The sequence below is a fragment of the Haliotis rufescens genome, unplaced genomic scaffold (genome assembly GCF_023055435.1).
Source record: "Haliotis rufescens isolate VD_foot unplaced genomic scaffold, xgHalRufe1.0.p SCAF_3, whole genome shotgun sequence".
NCBI classification, from domain to species: domain Eukaryota; kingdom Metazoa; phylum Mollusca; class Gastropoda; order Lepetellida; family Haliotidae; genus Haliotis; species Haliotis rufescens.
The window spans coordinates 19,981,797-19,995,545 of NW_025964001.1; the positions used below are offsets into that span (position 1 = coordinate 19,981,797).

The 13,749-nt window shown below is 37.6% G+C and overlaps 1 protein-coding gene across 1 annotated transcript in view; it reads left to right on the plus strand.

Annotated features, from left to right (window-relative positions):
- Positions 1–9,824, plus strand: part of LOC124137059 (uncharacterized protein DDB_G0271670-like) — a 28,371-nt gene extending 18,547 nt beyond the window's left edge. The window contains exon 20 of the mRNA XM_048403886.1: positions 9,709–9,824. Within this exon, the coding sequence (XP_048259843.1) occupies positions 9,709–9,722 (14 nt within the window). The 3' untranslated portion in view covers positions 9,723–9,824. The remainder of the gene's footprint in view (positions 1–9,708) is intronic.
- The last annotated feature ends 3,925 nt before the right edge of the window (positions 9,825–13,749 follow it).

Here is a 13,749-nt window from a genome sequence, read left to right on the forward strand (position 1 = left end):
TATAGATATGAATAACATAAATCTGACACGTGTTTCCTGATCATTTGATATCGACATACACATTCAAAAGTGAAGTGTGCTGACCAGCATGTTTTAGATACGATACGTGATCTTTGAGCTGATTTCATTTGGTACTTTGTTGCAAGTTGACTTACCGTGTGCATAGTGTTTTAGGTAAGAAGATGGATACTTTATTCAGATGTCATGAATAATTATCCTCCAGATGTCGCATTTTAAGAATATTTCGATAATAATGATGTTATCTAAAGTACTATATAAATGCCCTGTTGATCAGCAAGATTCTAAGAATACACCAGTTCACTTTCGCAGGTAAGTACGAACCATTGTGGGGTTTTCTTCACAGTAGCTTACGATTTTTTAACATCATCGTCTATACTGGAATACTAAAGTGTTGGTATGCTTGTGTTAACAAACAACTATGTAGTTGGTCTCGTTTCACTGCATGAAACAAATGAATTTCTAACACGGCCAAAAGAACAAAACGCACTCTTATTACAAAATGTCAATATGTTTCAGTGCAAAATGATCGTACAGGTGTTGCTCTCCGTTCTCCTGGTGTCAATCACTCTGACTGAAGGTAGTCGCATTCGAGGAGGAAACATTAGGGAAGCTTTTGAAGGTAATGAAAATGATTACTTTGCAAGTGATTTAGTGGCATTTAAATGACTAACAAAGCACTTTTGCGTTTACGTTACCATAAACCGAACAAAATTAGGCCAAATCCACAAACATACTTCTGTTTCCTGATGGACTGATAATAGGAGGGGCGAGGGCGTGAAATGACCTTTGAACTTGACATTGTGAATAATTACCATAACAACTAATGTCTGTAACTAGCTTTTTATGACTAACATACTGTTTGGGCAACATAACCACCTGCCCTTGAATTCGATTAAACAATCCGAGGCGGAAGGAGACAAACTGGCCCCATCTCATCCTTCAAATTGCGCAGCACGTCAAACATTAGGAACCTGTTTTATCACCAGTGGCGGATTTCATTCTTTGGGGCACTATTTCGCCTGTCAATTTTTATCGAATTTTTAATGGTACTTCCGTTTTTCAAATTAATTTTGGTCAAAAATTTGTGATTACGTATGTCTTAAAGTATGAAAATCTGCCCTTTAGTATGAAAATCTGCCCTTTAATGTGCCCTTTAAAAACAAAACAAGCATGTAATAGCATTCAGCTACGAATGCATCTCAAGAAAGGAAGACTATTCTTCCAATTAATCTTTTCTAGATATCTAGAATTGTTACAGTTGTCACAATCCATATATAGGAAACAGCTATTTTAGAATGGCTTCCTGATCACACTTAGTTTTCCATAGACGATATAGGAGGATAGGAGAAATATAGATTCATAGATCAAAACAACAAATATTTCACTAATATTTGTTAAATCTGTTACCATAAGAATCTTCCTCTGAATCATCCTCTGGTTCCTCTTCCTCATCATCCTCGGAATCAACAGAAGAAGTGAAGCGTGATACTGAAGGTAATCATGTAGTTAATGTTCAGTTTGAGAGGCGTGTTCTGTTGCTCATCTAGTGCTTTTTGACAGGTTATATAAGAAAGATGCAATCATCTACACTGAAATGTTAGGAAAGACATATCCTTGGTGTTAAAAAGAATTTACATCTGTGAAAGTATTATCTAATCATCTGAATAAATTCAGGACCAATCGCAAAACACATGCTTTTTAATGACGTGAACGGTGGAAGGCACGGAAGGAACAACCTTTTGGACCATCACTTGATGATTTGAGTGTGTGGGCGTCCCTAACCACAAAGGGACACTAATTTAGTTGAGGTATCAACACTGCTAAGAATGAAAAAGAAATTATTACTATACAAACAATTTCATCAATTTTAGTTGAGGTATCAACACTGCTAAGAATGAAAAAGAAATTATTACTATACAAACAATTTCATCAAATTTATATGAAAAAAGTAACAACGGGGGACAGAACACCTTAATTTTGTATGAATGTCACTGATTTATACCTGTGCAATGTTTATTCAAGACATCGTGTGTTCTACCTGGTTAATCCGCAATCTTGAAAGTCATATAGCAGCTTATTAGGTTAATACACACTATTTTGCCTTCCATTCATGGAACGGTTGAAATATCAAGACATACTGATGTCATCAACTCTTTATAATCGAACAAGGTTATTTCGAAATATGTATCTAAAAGCGTTATGAAGCCCACGCTCATTCTCTCTTTCTAACTTGTTTGTTATCCTTTTATTTACCTAGCACCAGCTCGTCAGGGTAACGTATGTTCCTCACTTGTCTGTGCATTTCAATGTCATACAATGGCTAGTTGACATGTTGAAGTACTTAATACTTGTAGAATCATCCTCTGAATCATCAGAATCAACAGAAGAAGATGAGAGCAATGATGAAGGTAATCGTTTATCTAGGTTACATCACTTTTGACAATACGTAAGTGATGGCTGAGTGGGTGGTTTGACGTCCGCAGTGAAAGTATCGTTGCAATATCACAATGAGAGAAAGTCTGATAATTATGTTCTGGCGTCTAGCCATCCCACATTACAGTGAAACAGATAAAAAGATGACGGTATAAACAATAGCCCTCAGCCTTCCGCGAATTGAAGCTTGTAAGTTTCTACTGATGCAGTTGCAGTCAGAAAACCCTTCATACGTGAAACATAGTTATATGAGAATTAGTGTTTTACCAGTATGCTGGACAGTTCTTACTCCGTTCTCTATTTTTTCTGTTTTATCCTTTCATGCATCAACCATTAGAATTTTAGGGAAACATGATCAAAGTATGTCTAGATTTATTTGTTATTACCTGAGCATTTGATAAGCAAATGTGTTAAATTATTCAATTTAGAATCGTCTTCGGAATCCTCCTCAGAATCGACAGAAGATGGTGACAGCAATGATGAAGGTATATTTCATGAGTATTCCATATACAAATATACTACAAATTACCACTGCATCTCCAGAAATATAGATTATTCTTGTATGTGTTAACCCTATTAGATATCTTTAAATGTCGTAGTCGTCACTGAATCATATACTGTAACAGTTACTTAGAATGCCTGACCCCACTGCTATGAATCATCAGAATCGACAGATTAAAGCGAGAGCAACGATGAAGGTAATTGCATGTTGAGGCTCCACAGCACGAAGACTATATTTCCACGAGTTCATCTTTTTTAGATGTCCAGAACTGTGACAGTTGTCACTGTCGACATAATGGAAACAGTTTTCCATTGAAGATGTAGGAGGATAGGAGAAATATAGATTCATAGATCAAAACAACCAACTTTTCACTAATATTTGTTAAATCTGTCACCATTAGAATCTTCCTCTGAATCAACCTCTGGTTCCTCTTCCTCATCATCCTCGGAGTCAACAGAAGAAGTGAAGCGTGATATTGAAGGTAATCATGTAGTTAATGTTAAGGTTGAGAGGCGTGTTCTGTAGCTCATCTAGTGCTATTTGACAGGTAATATAAGAAAGATGCAATCATCTAAACTGATATGTTTCGAAAGACATATCCTTGGTGTTAAAAAGAATTGTACATCTGTGAAAGGATTATCTAATTATCCGAGTGAAATGAGGACCAATGTAAAACAAATCGTGTTTTATAATGACGTGAATGGAACCAAATCTTACATGGAAGGAACAATCTTTTGGACTATCACTTGATGATTTGAGTGTGTGGGCGTTCCTAACCACGACGGAGCAGTAATTTAGTAAAGACATCAACACTGATGATTATGAAAATGAAATTATTACTATACAAACAATTTAATCTCTTTTATCTGAAAAAAGGGCAGATCACCTTAATTTTGTATGAATGTCAATCATCTGTACCGGTGCAATGTTTATTCAATACACCGTGTGTTTTACAACCTGGTTAATCCGCAATCTTGAAAGCCAAATAGCAGCTTATTAGGTTTATATACACATTGTTTTTCTTCCATTCGTGGAACGGTTGAAATATCAAGCCATACTGATGTCATCAACTCTTTACAATCAAACAAGTTTTTTTCGAAATAGGTATCTTATGGCATTAGGTAGCCCGCGATCATTTTCTCTTTCTAACTTGTTTGTTATCTTTTTATTTATCTACCACCAGCTGGTCATTGTAAATGATGTTTCTTTGTTTATCTGTGCATTCTTATGCCACACAAAAACACGACAAATGTGTCATAGCGTCCGTGTTACCAATGCATCTCAAGAAATGTAGATTATGTTTGTATGTGTTCACCCACTGAATCATGTACTGTAACAGTTACTTCGAATGACTGGCCCTACTGCTATGTGATTGCTAGTTGACAGGATGACGTGCCTTATATTTACAGAATCGCCAAAAGAAAAAAAGAGAGCAACGATTAAGGTAATTGAAAGTTGAAAACATATTAAACATCCTCTGTATTGTCTATAATTGTGAGACTTTGTTGCAAGGTGTTATTGCCAATGTGTAAAATACTGTAGCAATAACACGATGACGGACAAACAAGGAAAACTCTACAGGTCATAGCATCTTGCTATCCTGGCATCTGAAGAAAACAATAATGGCATGATGCCATAAACCACTCCCTTTTTCATTCCGGAAAATATTCTACATGTTCTGTTTTAAGTATCCTTTTATGTATCTACCAACAGTTTGTCAGATGTAAAATGTTTGATGTTTCTCTCGTTCTCATTCAATGTTGTGGCTATCTGACATGATAATGTGATTTATTTGATAACCATCATCCGAATCTTCCGAATCGACTGAAGAAAGTAAGAGCAACGACGATGATAATCCTGTATTCAGGATTGATGTTAGAAATCGACTGTGAGAAGTGAATGTGATGTTTAATACCCCTTTAGGGATTATTGTTACATTTTTAGGGCGATTGAGGGAATGCTACCCTGGTATCTGTTGAGTGAGTGAGTACGTATGGTTTGACGCCGCTTTTAGTAATATTCCAGCATTATCAGGGCGGAGAACACCAGAAATGGGCTTCATACACAGTAACCATGTAGGGAATCGAACCCGTGACGAACAAACGCTTTAATCACAAGGCTAACCCAAGAATGGCCAAGAAATGTAGATTATTCTTGTATGTGTTCCCTCTCTTAGATATCTATAAATGTCGCAGTCGTCACGGAATCATGTACTGTCACAGTTACTTAGAATGACTGGCCCCACTGCTATGTGATGGCTAGTTGACAGGATGACGTGCCTTATATTTACAGAATCGTCCTCTGAATCTTCAGAATCGACAGAAGAAACTGAGATTAAGGAAAAAGGTAATCGTTTATCTAGGTTACATGTTAAAAGAAAATCACTTTGGACAATACGGAAGTGATGGCTGAGTGGGAGGTTTAACTTCCGAAATGAAATGATCGTTGAAATATTACAATGAGAGAGAGCCTGCAAAAACATGACAAATGTGTCATAGTGCCCGTGTTACCAATGCATCTCAAGAAATGTAGATTATTCTTGTATGTGTTCATCCTCTTAGATGTCTCAAATGTCGCAGTCGTCACTGAATCATGTACTGTAACAGTTACTTAAAATGACTGGCCCCACTGCTATGCGATGGCTAGTTGACAGGATGACGTGCCTTATATTTACAGAATCGTCCTCTGAATCTTCAGAATCGACAGAAGAAACTGAGATTAAGGAAAAAGGTAATCGTTTATCTAGGTTACATGTTAAGAGAAAATCACTTTTGACAATACGTAAGTGATGGCTGAGTGGGAGGTTTAACTTCCGAAATGAAATGATCGTTGAAATATTACAATGAGAGAAAGCCTGCAAAAACACGAAAAATGTGCCATAGTGTCCGTGCTACCAATGCATCACAAGAAATGTAGATTATTCTTGTATGTGTTCATCCTCTTAGATGTCTCAAATGTCGCAGTCGTCACTGAATCATGTACTGTAATAGTTACTTAAAATGACTGGCCCTACTACTATGTGATGGCTAGTTGACAGGATGACGTGCCTTATATTTACAGAATCGTCCTCTGAATCTTCAGAATCGACAGAAGAAACTGAGATTAAGGAACAAGGTAATCGTTTATCTAGGTTACATGTTAAAAGAAAATCACTTTTGACAATACGTAAGTGATGGCTGAGTGGGAGGTTTAACTTCCGAAATGAAATGATCGTTGAAATATTACAATGAGAGAAAGCCTGCAAAAACACGACAAATGTGTTATAGTGTCCGTGTTACCAATGCATCTCAAGAAATGTAGATTATTCTACTATGTGTTCAACCTTTAGATATCTATAAATGTCGCAGACGTCACTGAATCATGTACTGTAACAGTTCTTTAAAATGACTGGCCCAACTACTATGTGATAGCTAGTTGACAGGATGACGTGCCTTATATTTACAGAATCGTCCTCTGAATCTTCAGAATCGACAGAAGAAACTGAGATTAAGGAAAAAGGTAATCGTTTATCTAGGTTACATGTTAAAAGAAAATCACTTTTGACAATACGTAAGTGATGGCTGAGTGGGAGGTTTAACTTCCGAAATGAAATGATCGTTGAAATATTACAATGAGAGAAAGCCTGCAAAAACACGACAAATGTGTCATAGTGTCCGTGCTACCAATGCATCTCAAGAAATGTAGATTATTCTTGTATGTGTTCATCCTCTTAGATGTCTCAAATGTCGCAGTCGTCACTGAATCATGTACTGTAATAGTTACTTAAAATGACTGGCCCAACAGCTATGTGATGGCTAGTTGACAGGATGACGTGCCTTATATTTACAGAATCGTCCTCTGAATCTTCAGAATCGACAGAAGAAACTGAGATTAAGGAACAAGGTAATCGTTTATCTAGGTTACATGTTAAAAGAAAATCACTTTTGACAATACGTAAGTGATGGCTGAGTGGGAGGTTTAACTTCCGAAATGAAATGATCGTTGAAATATTACAATGAGAGAAAGCCTGCAAAAACACGACAAATGTGTCATAGTGTCCGTGTTACCAATGCATCTCAAGAAATGTAGATTATTCTACTATGTGTTCAACCTTTAGATATCTATAAATGTCGCAGTCGTCACTGAATCATGTACTGTAACAGTTCTTTAAAATGACTGGCCCCACTGCTATGTGATGGCTAGTTGACAGGATGACGTGCCTTATATTTACAGAATCGTCCTCTGAATCTTCAGAATCGACAGAAGAAACTGAGATTAAGGAAAAAGGTAATCGTTTATCTAGGTTACATGTTAAAAGAAAATCACTTTTGACAATACGGAAGTGATGGCTGAGTGGGAGGTTTAACTTCCGAAATGAAATGATCGTTGAAATATTACAATGAGAGAAAGCCTGCAAAAACACGACAAATGTGTCATAGTGTCCGTGTTACCAATGCATCTCAAGAAATGTAGACTATTCTACTATGTGTTCAACCTTTAGATATCTATAAATGTCGCAGTCGTCACTGAATCATGTACTGTAACAGTTCTTTAAAATGACTGGCCCAACTACTATGTGATGGCTAGTTGACAGGTTGACGTGCCTTATATTTACAGAATCGTCCTCTGAATCTTCAGAATCGACAGAAGAAACTGAGATTAAGGAAAAAGGTAATCGTTTATCTAGGTTACATATTAAAAGAAAATCACTTTTGACAATACGGAAGTGATGGCTGAGTGGGAGGTTTAACTTCCGAAATGAAATGACCGTTGAAATATTACAATGAGAGAAAGCCTGCAAAAACACGACAAATGTGTCATAGTGTCCGTGCTACCAATGCATCTCAAGAAATGTAGGTTATTCTTGTATGTGTTCATCCTCTTAGATGTCTCAAATGTCGCAGTCGTCACTGAATCATGTACTGTAATAGTTACTTAAAATGACTGGCCCAACTGCTATGCGATGGCTAGTTGACAGGATGACGTGCCTTATATTTACAGAATCGTCCTCTGAATCTTCAGAATCGACAGAAGAAACTGAGATTAAGGAACAAGGTAATCGTTTATCTAGGTTACATGTTAAAAGAAAATCACTTTTGACAATACGGAAGTGATGGCTGAGTGGGAGGTTTAACTTCCGAAATGAAATGATCGTTGAAATATTACAATGAGAGAAAGCCTGCAAAAACACGACAAATGTGTCATAGTGTCCGTGTTACCAATGCATCTCAAGAAATGTAGATTATTCTACTATGTGTTCAACCTTTAGATATCTATAAATGTCGCAGTCGTCACTGAATCATGTACTGTAACAGTTCTTTAAAATGACTGGCCCAACTACTATGTGATAGCTAGTTGACAGGATGACGTGCCTTATATTTACAGAATCGTCCTCTGAATCTTCAGAATCGACAGAAGAAACTGAGATTAAGGAACAAGGTAATCGTTTATCTAGGTTACATGTTAAAAGAAAATCACTTTTGACAATACATAAGTGATGGCTGAGTGGGAGGTTTAACTTCCGAAATGAAATGATCGTTGAAATATTACAATGAGAGTAAGCCTGCAAAAACACGACAAATGTGTCATAGTGTCCGTGTTACCAATGCATCTCAAGAAATGTAAATTATTCTTGTATGTGTTCACCCTCTTAGATGTCTCAAATGTCGCAGTCTTCACTGAACCATGTACTGTAACAGTTACTTAGAATGACCGGCCCCACTGCTGTGTGATGGCTAGTTGACAGGATGACGTGCCTTATATTTACAGAATCGTCCTCTGAGTTATCAGAATCGACAGAGGAAACTGAGAACAACAACGATATAGGTAATTGAAAGTTGAAAAAATATTACACATCCTCTGTATTGTCCATAATTGTTAGACTCTGTTGCAAGGTGTTATTGCCAATGTGTAAAATACTGTAGCAATAACACGATGGCGGACCAAAAAAGGAAAACTCTGCAGGTCTTCGCATCTTGCTATCCTGGCATCTGAAGAAAACAATAAAGGCATGATGTCATAAACCACTCCCTTTTTCCTCCTGGAAAATATTCTACATGTTCTGTCTTCAGTATCCTTTTATGTATCTACCAACAGTTTGTCAGGTGTAAAATGTTTGATGTTTCTCTCGTTCTCATTCAATGTAGTGGCTATCTGATATGATAATTGCGTGGATAAATGCCTATGATATCAATCACTGGATTGTCTAGTGCAACCTCGATTATTTACAGACCGCCGTCATACAGCTTGAATATTGCCGAGTGCGGCGTAAACAAAAAACAAACAAACCACTCCAGCATCTGGAAAACCAAAGTAATCTTGATATAATCAGATGATAAGTAGACGATGTAGTCACATTTTCAAGTCGTGTTTAGAACAAGAACTATGATGAAATATAAAATTACTGTAGGAATATGGTATAATGGTATAGTAAATGGTATAGTATGCTCGTGATAGATATAACATATGTACCCCTGTATATGTAAGAGTCAACAATACCCGTGAAGATCCGGGTTAAAATTAGCAACCCCTGTATGTACTAAGAGGCTACTGACGAGATCGGGTGGGCAAGCTCGGTGATTTGGTTGATGCATGTCATCTTGTCCAAAATGCGTTTATTGATGCTCATGATGTCGATCACTGGATTCACTGGTCCACACTTGATTATTTACAGATCGCTGTTATATAGCTGGAATATTGTTGACAAACAAACATGAATCATCAATGTATGTCCAAGATGGAGTTTCTGGTCTCAAAATCAATTTCTTTTTCAGCGAAATTTGCATAGAGGATGGAACACTGCTTGGAAACCTGCCTTTATCAACTGTGCAGAAATATCGACCGATAGCATTTCAATTGTATGTTTTATAGAATAAAAAGTTCGTGACAATGTGTCTTTGTGTAACATTATGTGACAATCTATGGCGTTTCAGTCAAGGTTCCCAAACCTTTGAATAGGCAAAAACATGTTTGTCAGTTCCCAGAGAATAATGGGAATCTTCTCTGAAAACAAGCAGACGGTATCCTCCATATACCGTGACGAAGGGAAAGTGGATCATTGGTCGGATGTAATTGTGACAAGGACATAAATCGCAAGCCCTATGGCAGCCGTATAACTTTAAAATCGTGTGCTTCGGCAACCGTGTTTCATTACTTTTACTTTTAAACTGCCCTGATGCGAGCAACATTCCACTCCGTATGGGTACAGTGACACACCAAACTCAAGTCACCCACCTTCCCTACCCGTGTGGGTGCGTGGGTGCGTGCGTGCGTGATTGCGTGCGTGAGTACGTGCGTGCGCGCGCGTGTGTGTGTCCCGAATCTCATTCATGGAAAAAGATAAACCATCAGAAATGATGATTTACACAAAAAATAGAATAAGGAGTAAAGGAGTCCTATTCTCTGCGAGATGGTTTAGAGAGAAGTTAATGTGAGAAGTGACAATGTTACAGGGGTGGGTGGGTGAATGCTTTTGCACAAAAACAATGTAACAAAGAATGTCAATGGGCAATCGAAACTGAACCAGACAACTGATGGTTGGTCGTATTGGCAACGATACACACAATCGACGACACGTCACACAATCATGCAGGTCACATCAGTGCAGTTTTAATGTGTTTATGCTTTAATGTCATCTACATCAATGATCTGAAATCGTTCAATAATCATCAATAAGCATATTCCTTCCACTGAAATAAAGGAGATAAATGAGAACGTCTCGTCTTTCTCATATTTAGATCTATGCATACAGATTCTGCATGACAAAACACTCTCCACAAGACAAGACAAAGAGATGACTTCAACTTTCCAACAGTCAACTTTTCCTATATGTCGAACAATATTCCTGCAGCTCAATCCCTTGGTGCCTACATTTCACAACTTTTGAGGTACAATCGAACATGTTCTTGTCCATATTCGATCACTTACATCCGACGTCATATTGCATCGAGCTGTATTGATTCAATACTGGTGTATGTGTAGCGATGTTGGTGACATATAATGCTCGCAAAGAAAGTGGTGTGGGGACCTGCAGATAATTTGTGGATTATAATCTTCATTATTTCTTTAATTAATTGTAATTTCACGTGCGGATATCACAAATAGTAGTCCAATTTGTTATCCAAACATGCACTTTCTAATAACATCAAGGTACAAGCTTTCTATATGAGTCAAACATATTCGTATGTATGGTATGGTATGGATATCTATAAAATTAAAGCCACAAAGTTCATTCCATAATCTTGTTTTTGGGGTTTTTTTGTTGCTTAGCGCCGCACTCAGCAATATCACAGCCATATGACGGCGGGCATTCCATAATCATAAGAAATCTCTGCGTTTCCGACTATATCATAAGCATGTGTTCATGAGACACTGTCAAATAGTGAGGATAAAAGGTGTTCGCCAAAGGTGAGCGTATCCTGCCCCATTGGTGGCACCCGTCACAAACATACGCCAAGTAGTTATGCCAATGTGCAGATATAGACATTGTAATTATAAATCAAGGTCTTCATTTGATGGTCTGAATGCTCATTTTTGAACCACAGGGGCAGCAAAAACTCATGGCATGATTGTCTTGCTTTGCCACATCACCCCTTAATGTTTGGTTACCTTTGTCATGACCCTCATGTTCTTCTCTCGATTCTCTCGATCGATATTATGGATAACATTTAAAGAATGGCCATCGTAAGGGATATGAAGAAATATAGAGAATAGGCACTGAGGATGATAACGATCCCAGTCGTGGATTCAAAAGCTAATCCTGAAAATAATAACTGTTACTCCAAAACAGATGGTCATCTAACATGACCATGTGCGTGAGTAAGTATTGTTTTACGCCGCTTTAAGCAATATTCCAGAAATATCACGGGGGACACCAGCAATTAACTTCACCCAGGGTAGTATAAGTGAAAGAAATTCTGGTGCTTCCAAATAAAGAGAAAGTCTTGAGCAGCTTCAATGTATCAGCCAAAACATTTCTCACCATAATTGATAATAGCTATTGAGCTGATGGTGAAACTCGGAATCTTCAGTCCATCAATATAACATCGTCCCAGTTAAAGTAATATTCAGTCAACGCAAGAGAATAACCAATCTCGATTATCTGCCAAAACATTTGGCGAAGAAAGGCAAAATAGTGATGAAAAAGTATACAGTGGTGACACTATCGACTCTTAACCAGACAATCCAGTAAAACGATATCTCGTTTCAACTTTCAACGATATTGTTATTTTGAATTACGTCTGCTGCTTACAAGTGAAGAGACTCTGCTGTGTCGATTGTGTCATCACTGATTTACAAAATAATATCACTAGATTATCTGGTCCAGACTCGATTGTTTACAGACAAATTGGCTACCGGTTCAGGCTACAGGCTACAGGCTACTGATAGAGTAGGGAATGCTTCCCCTTTTCGCGAACACTTGGTGTCATCACTTGGTCGATGTTTCTGCTGGTGGATTGAAGTCTCCGAGTGTCATCATAAGCTCAGTAGCATTTATCAATTATGCTGCGTCAGCGACAAAAGATATGTTTGGACCGATACATTAAAACCGTTCCCATTGTTTTGAAAAACGAACGTTTTTCCTTCACTGATAACTAGCAGAATCTCTGCACTTGTACACATCAGACGTAATTCGTTTTTTCTTTCAGCCAAATAGTGGGAGGAGAAACGCTATGTGCAGGCAACAAACACATACTTTTTGAAAGGTTTACTGAGGCCATGAATGTTGTAACGCTGATCAAACAGCTTTGGAGCACGAGTCGTATGCTGCTCTTTGAATCTTTCGTAGAAAAAAAGAGTATCCTTTACACTACCTTACAAATTGTGAAAGTCACCTATCCAGCCATTGGACAAGGACGTAACTCAATCTTTCTATGAAGTCAGCACTTATTTACGCAAGACTTAAGACAGAAGGTAACTTAAGGAATTAAAACACCTCGGAAAAACTGAATTGCAAAATCATCCTGTACCCACATGTTTATGCTAATGTCCAAATTCCAGAGGGAAACGCCACATACACCACACTAAAAAAATATAACAAATCTGTGCGATACCACCATTTGGTAGAAGGATGAAATAGAAGACCAGGGCTTCATTTACTCGATGGCTCAATGTGACTATAATAAATGTTCATGAAGAATTTATCATGTAGTATATATGGATGTCGGTAAATATCTTCCTTTTATATTACAGTGAAAGGAAAGATGTTTTCAATGAATAAATACCATCTGGTACTCTTACAGAAGCTGATAACGTTATCCAAATGTAACGAATATATAAACCCCCAATGTTTCATTCTGATGTAATTTGAAAATCTGTCTATCGATATTAAAGGGGCACTGATCTAACGCAATTCCCCGGACTGGTTGTTGCCTTTGTTATTGTTTTTTTCCCCGTGAGTACCCGGATGATACGCAACGCAACTGAGCGTGACCAGAGACTGGGCTACCGTCTGCAAGGACAGCTAAATAAACTTGGAGGCTGGAGGCAATATTTGTTTTACGCATTTTTGCATAAACACTGATTGGTTAACTGTGATCTATAAAGATTTCGACAAAGGGCGCATGTTAATTAATTTCTTCAGCCTAAACAAACAGACAAAAAGAACGGCGGAGCTCATCGGATGTCGTTATTTGGAAATACCCCAGATGGTTATAGTTGAATACTAAAAAAAGTATCCATGCAGTGAAAGCATTTTCGGATTTCGGATTGCGTTGATAATACGATTACTACTCCCTTGTTGTCATCCACGTTTTCTCGTCTAACCCTACACTTGTGTATTTGTCGTCATTCACTTGATGCTCAGTTAATGAATT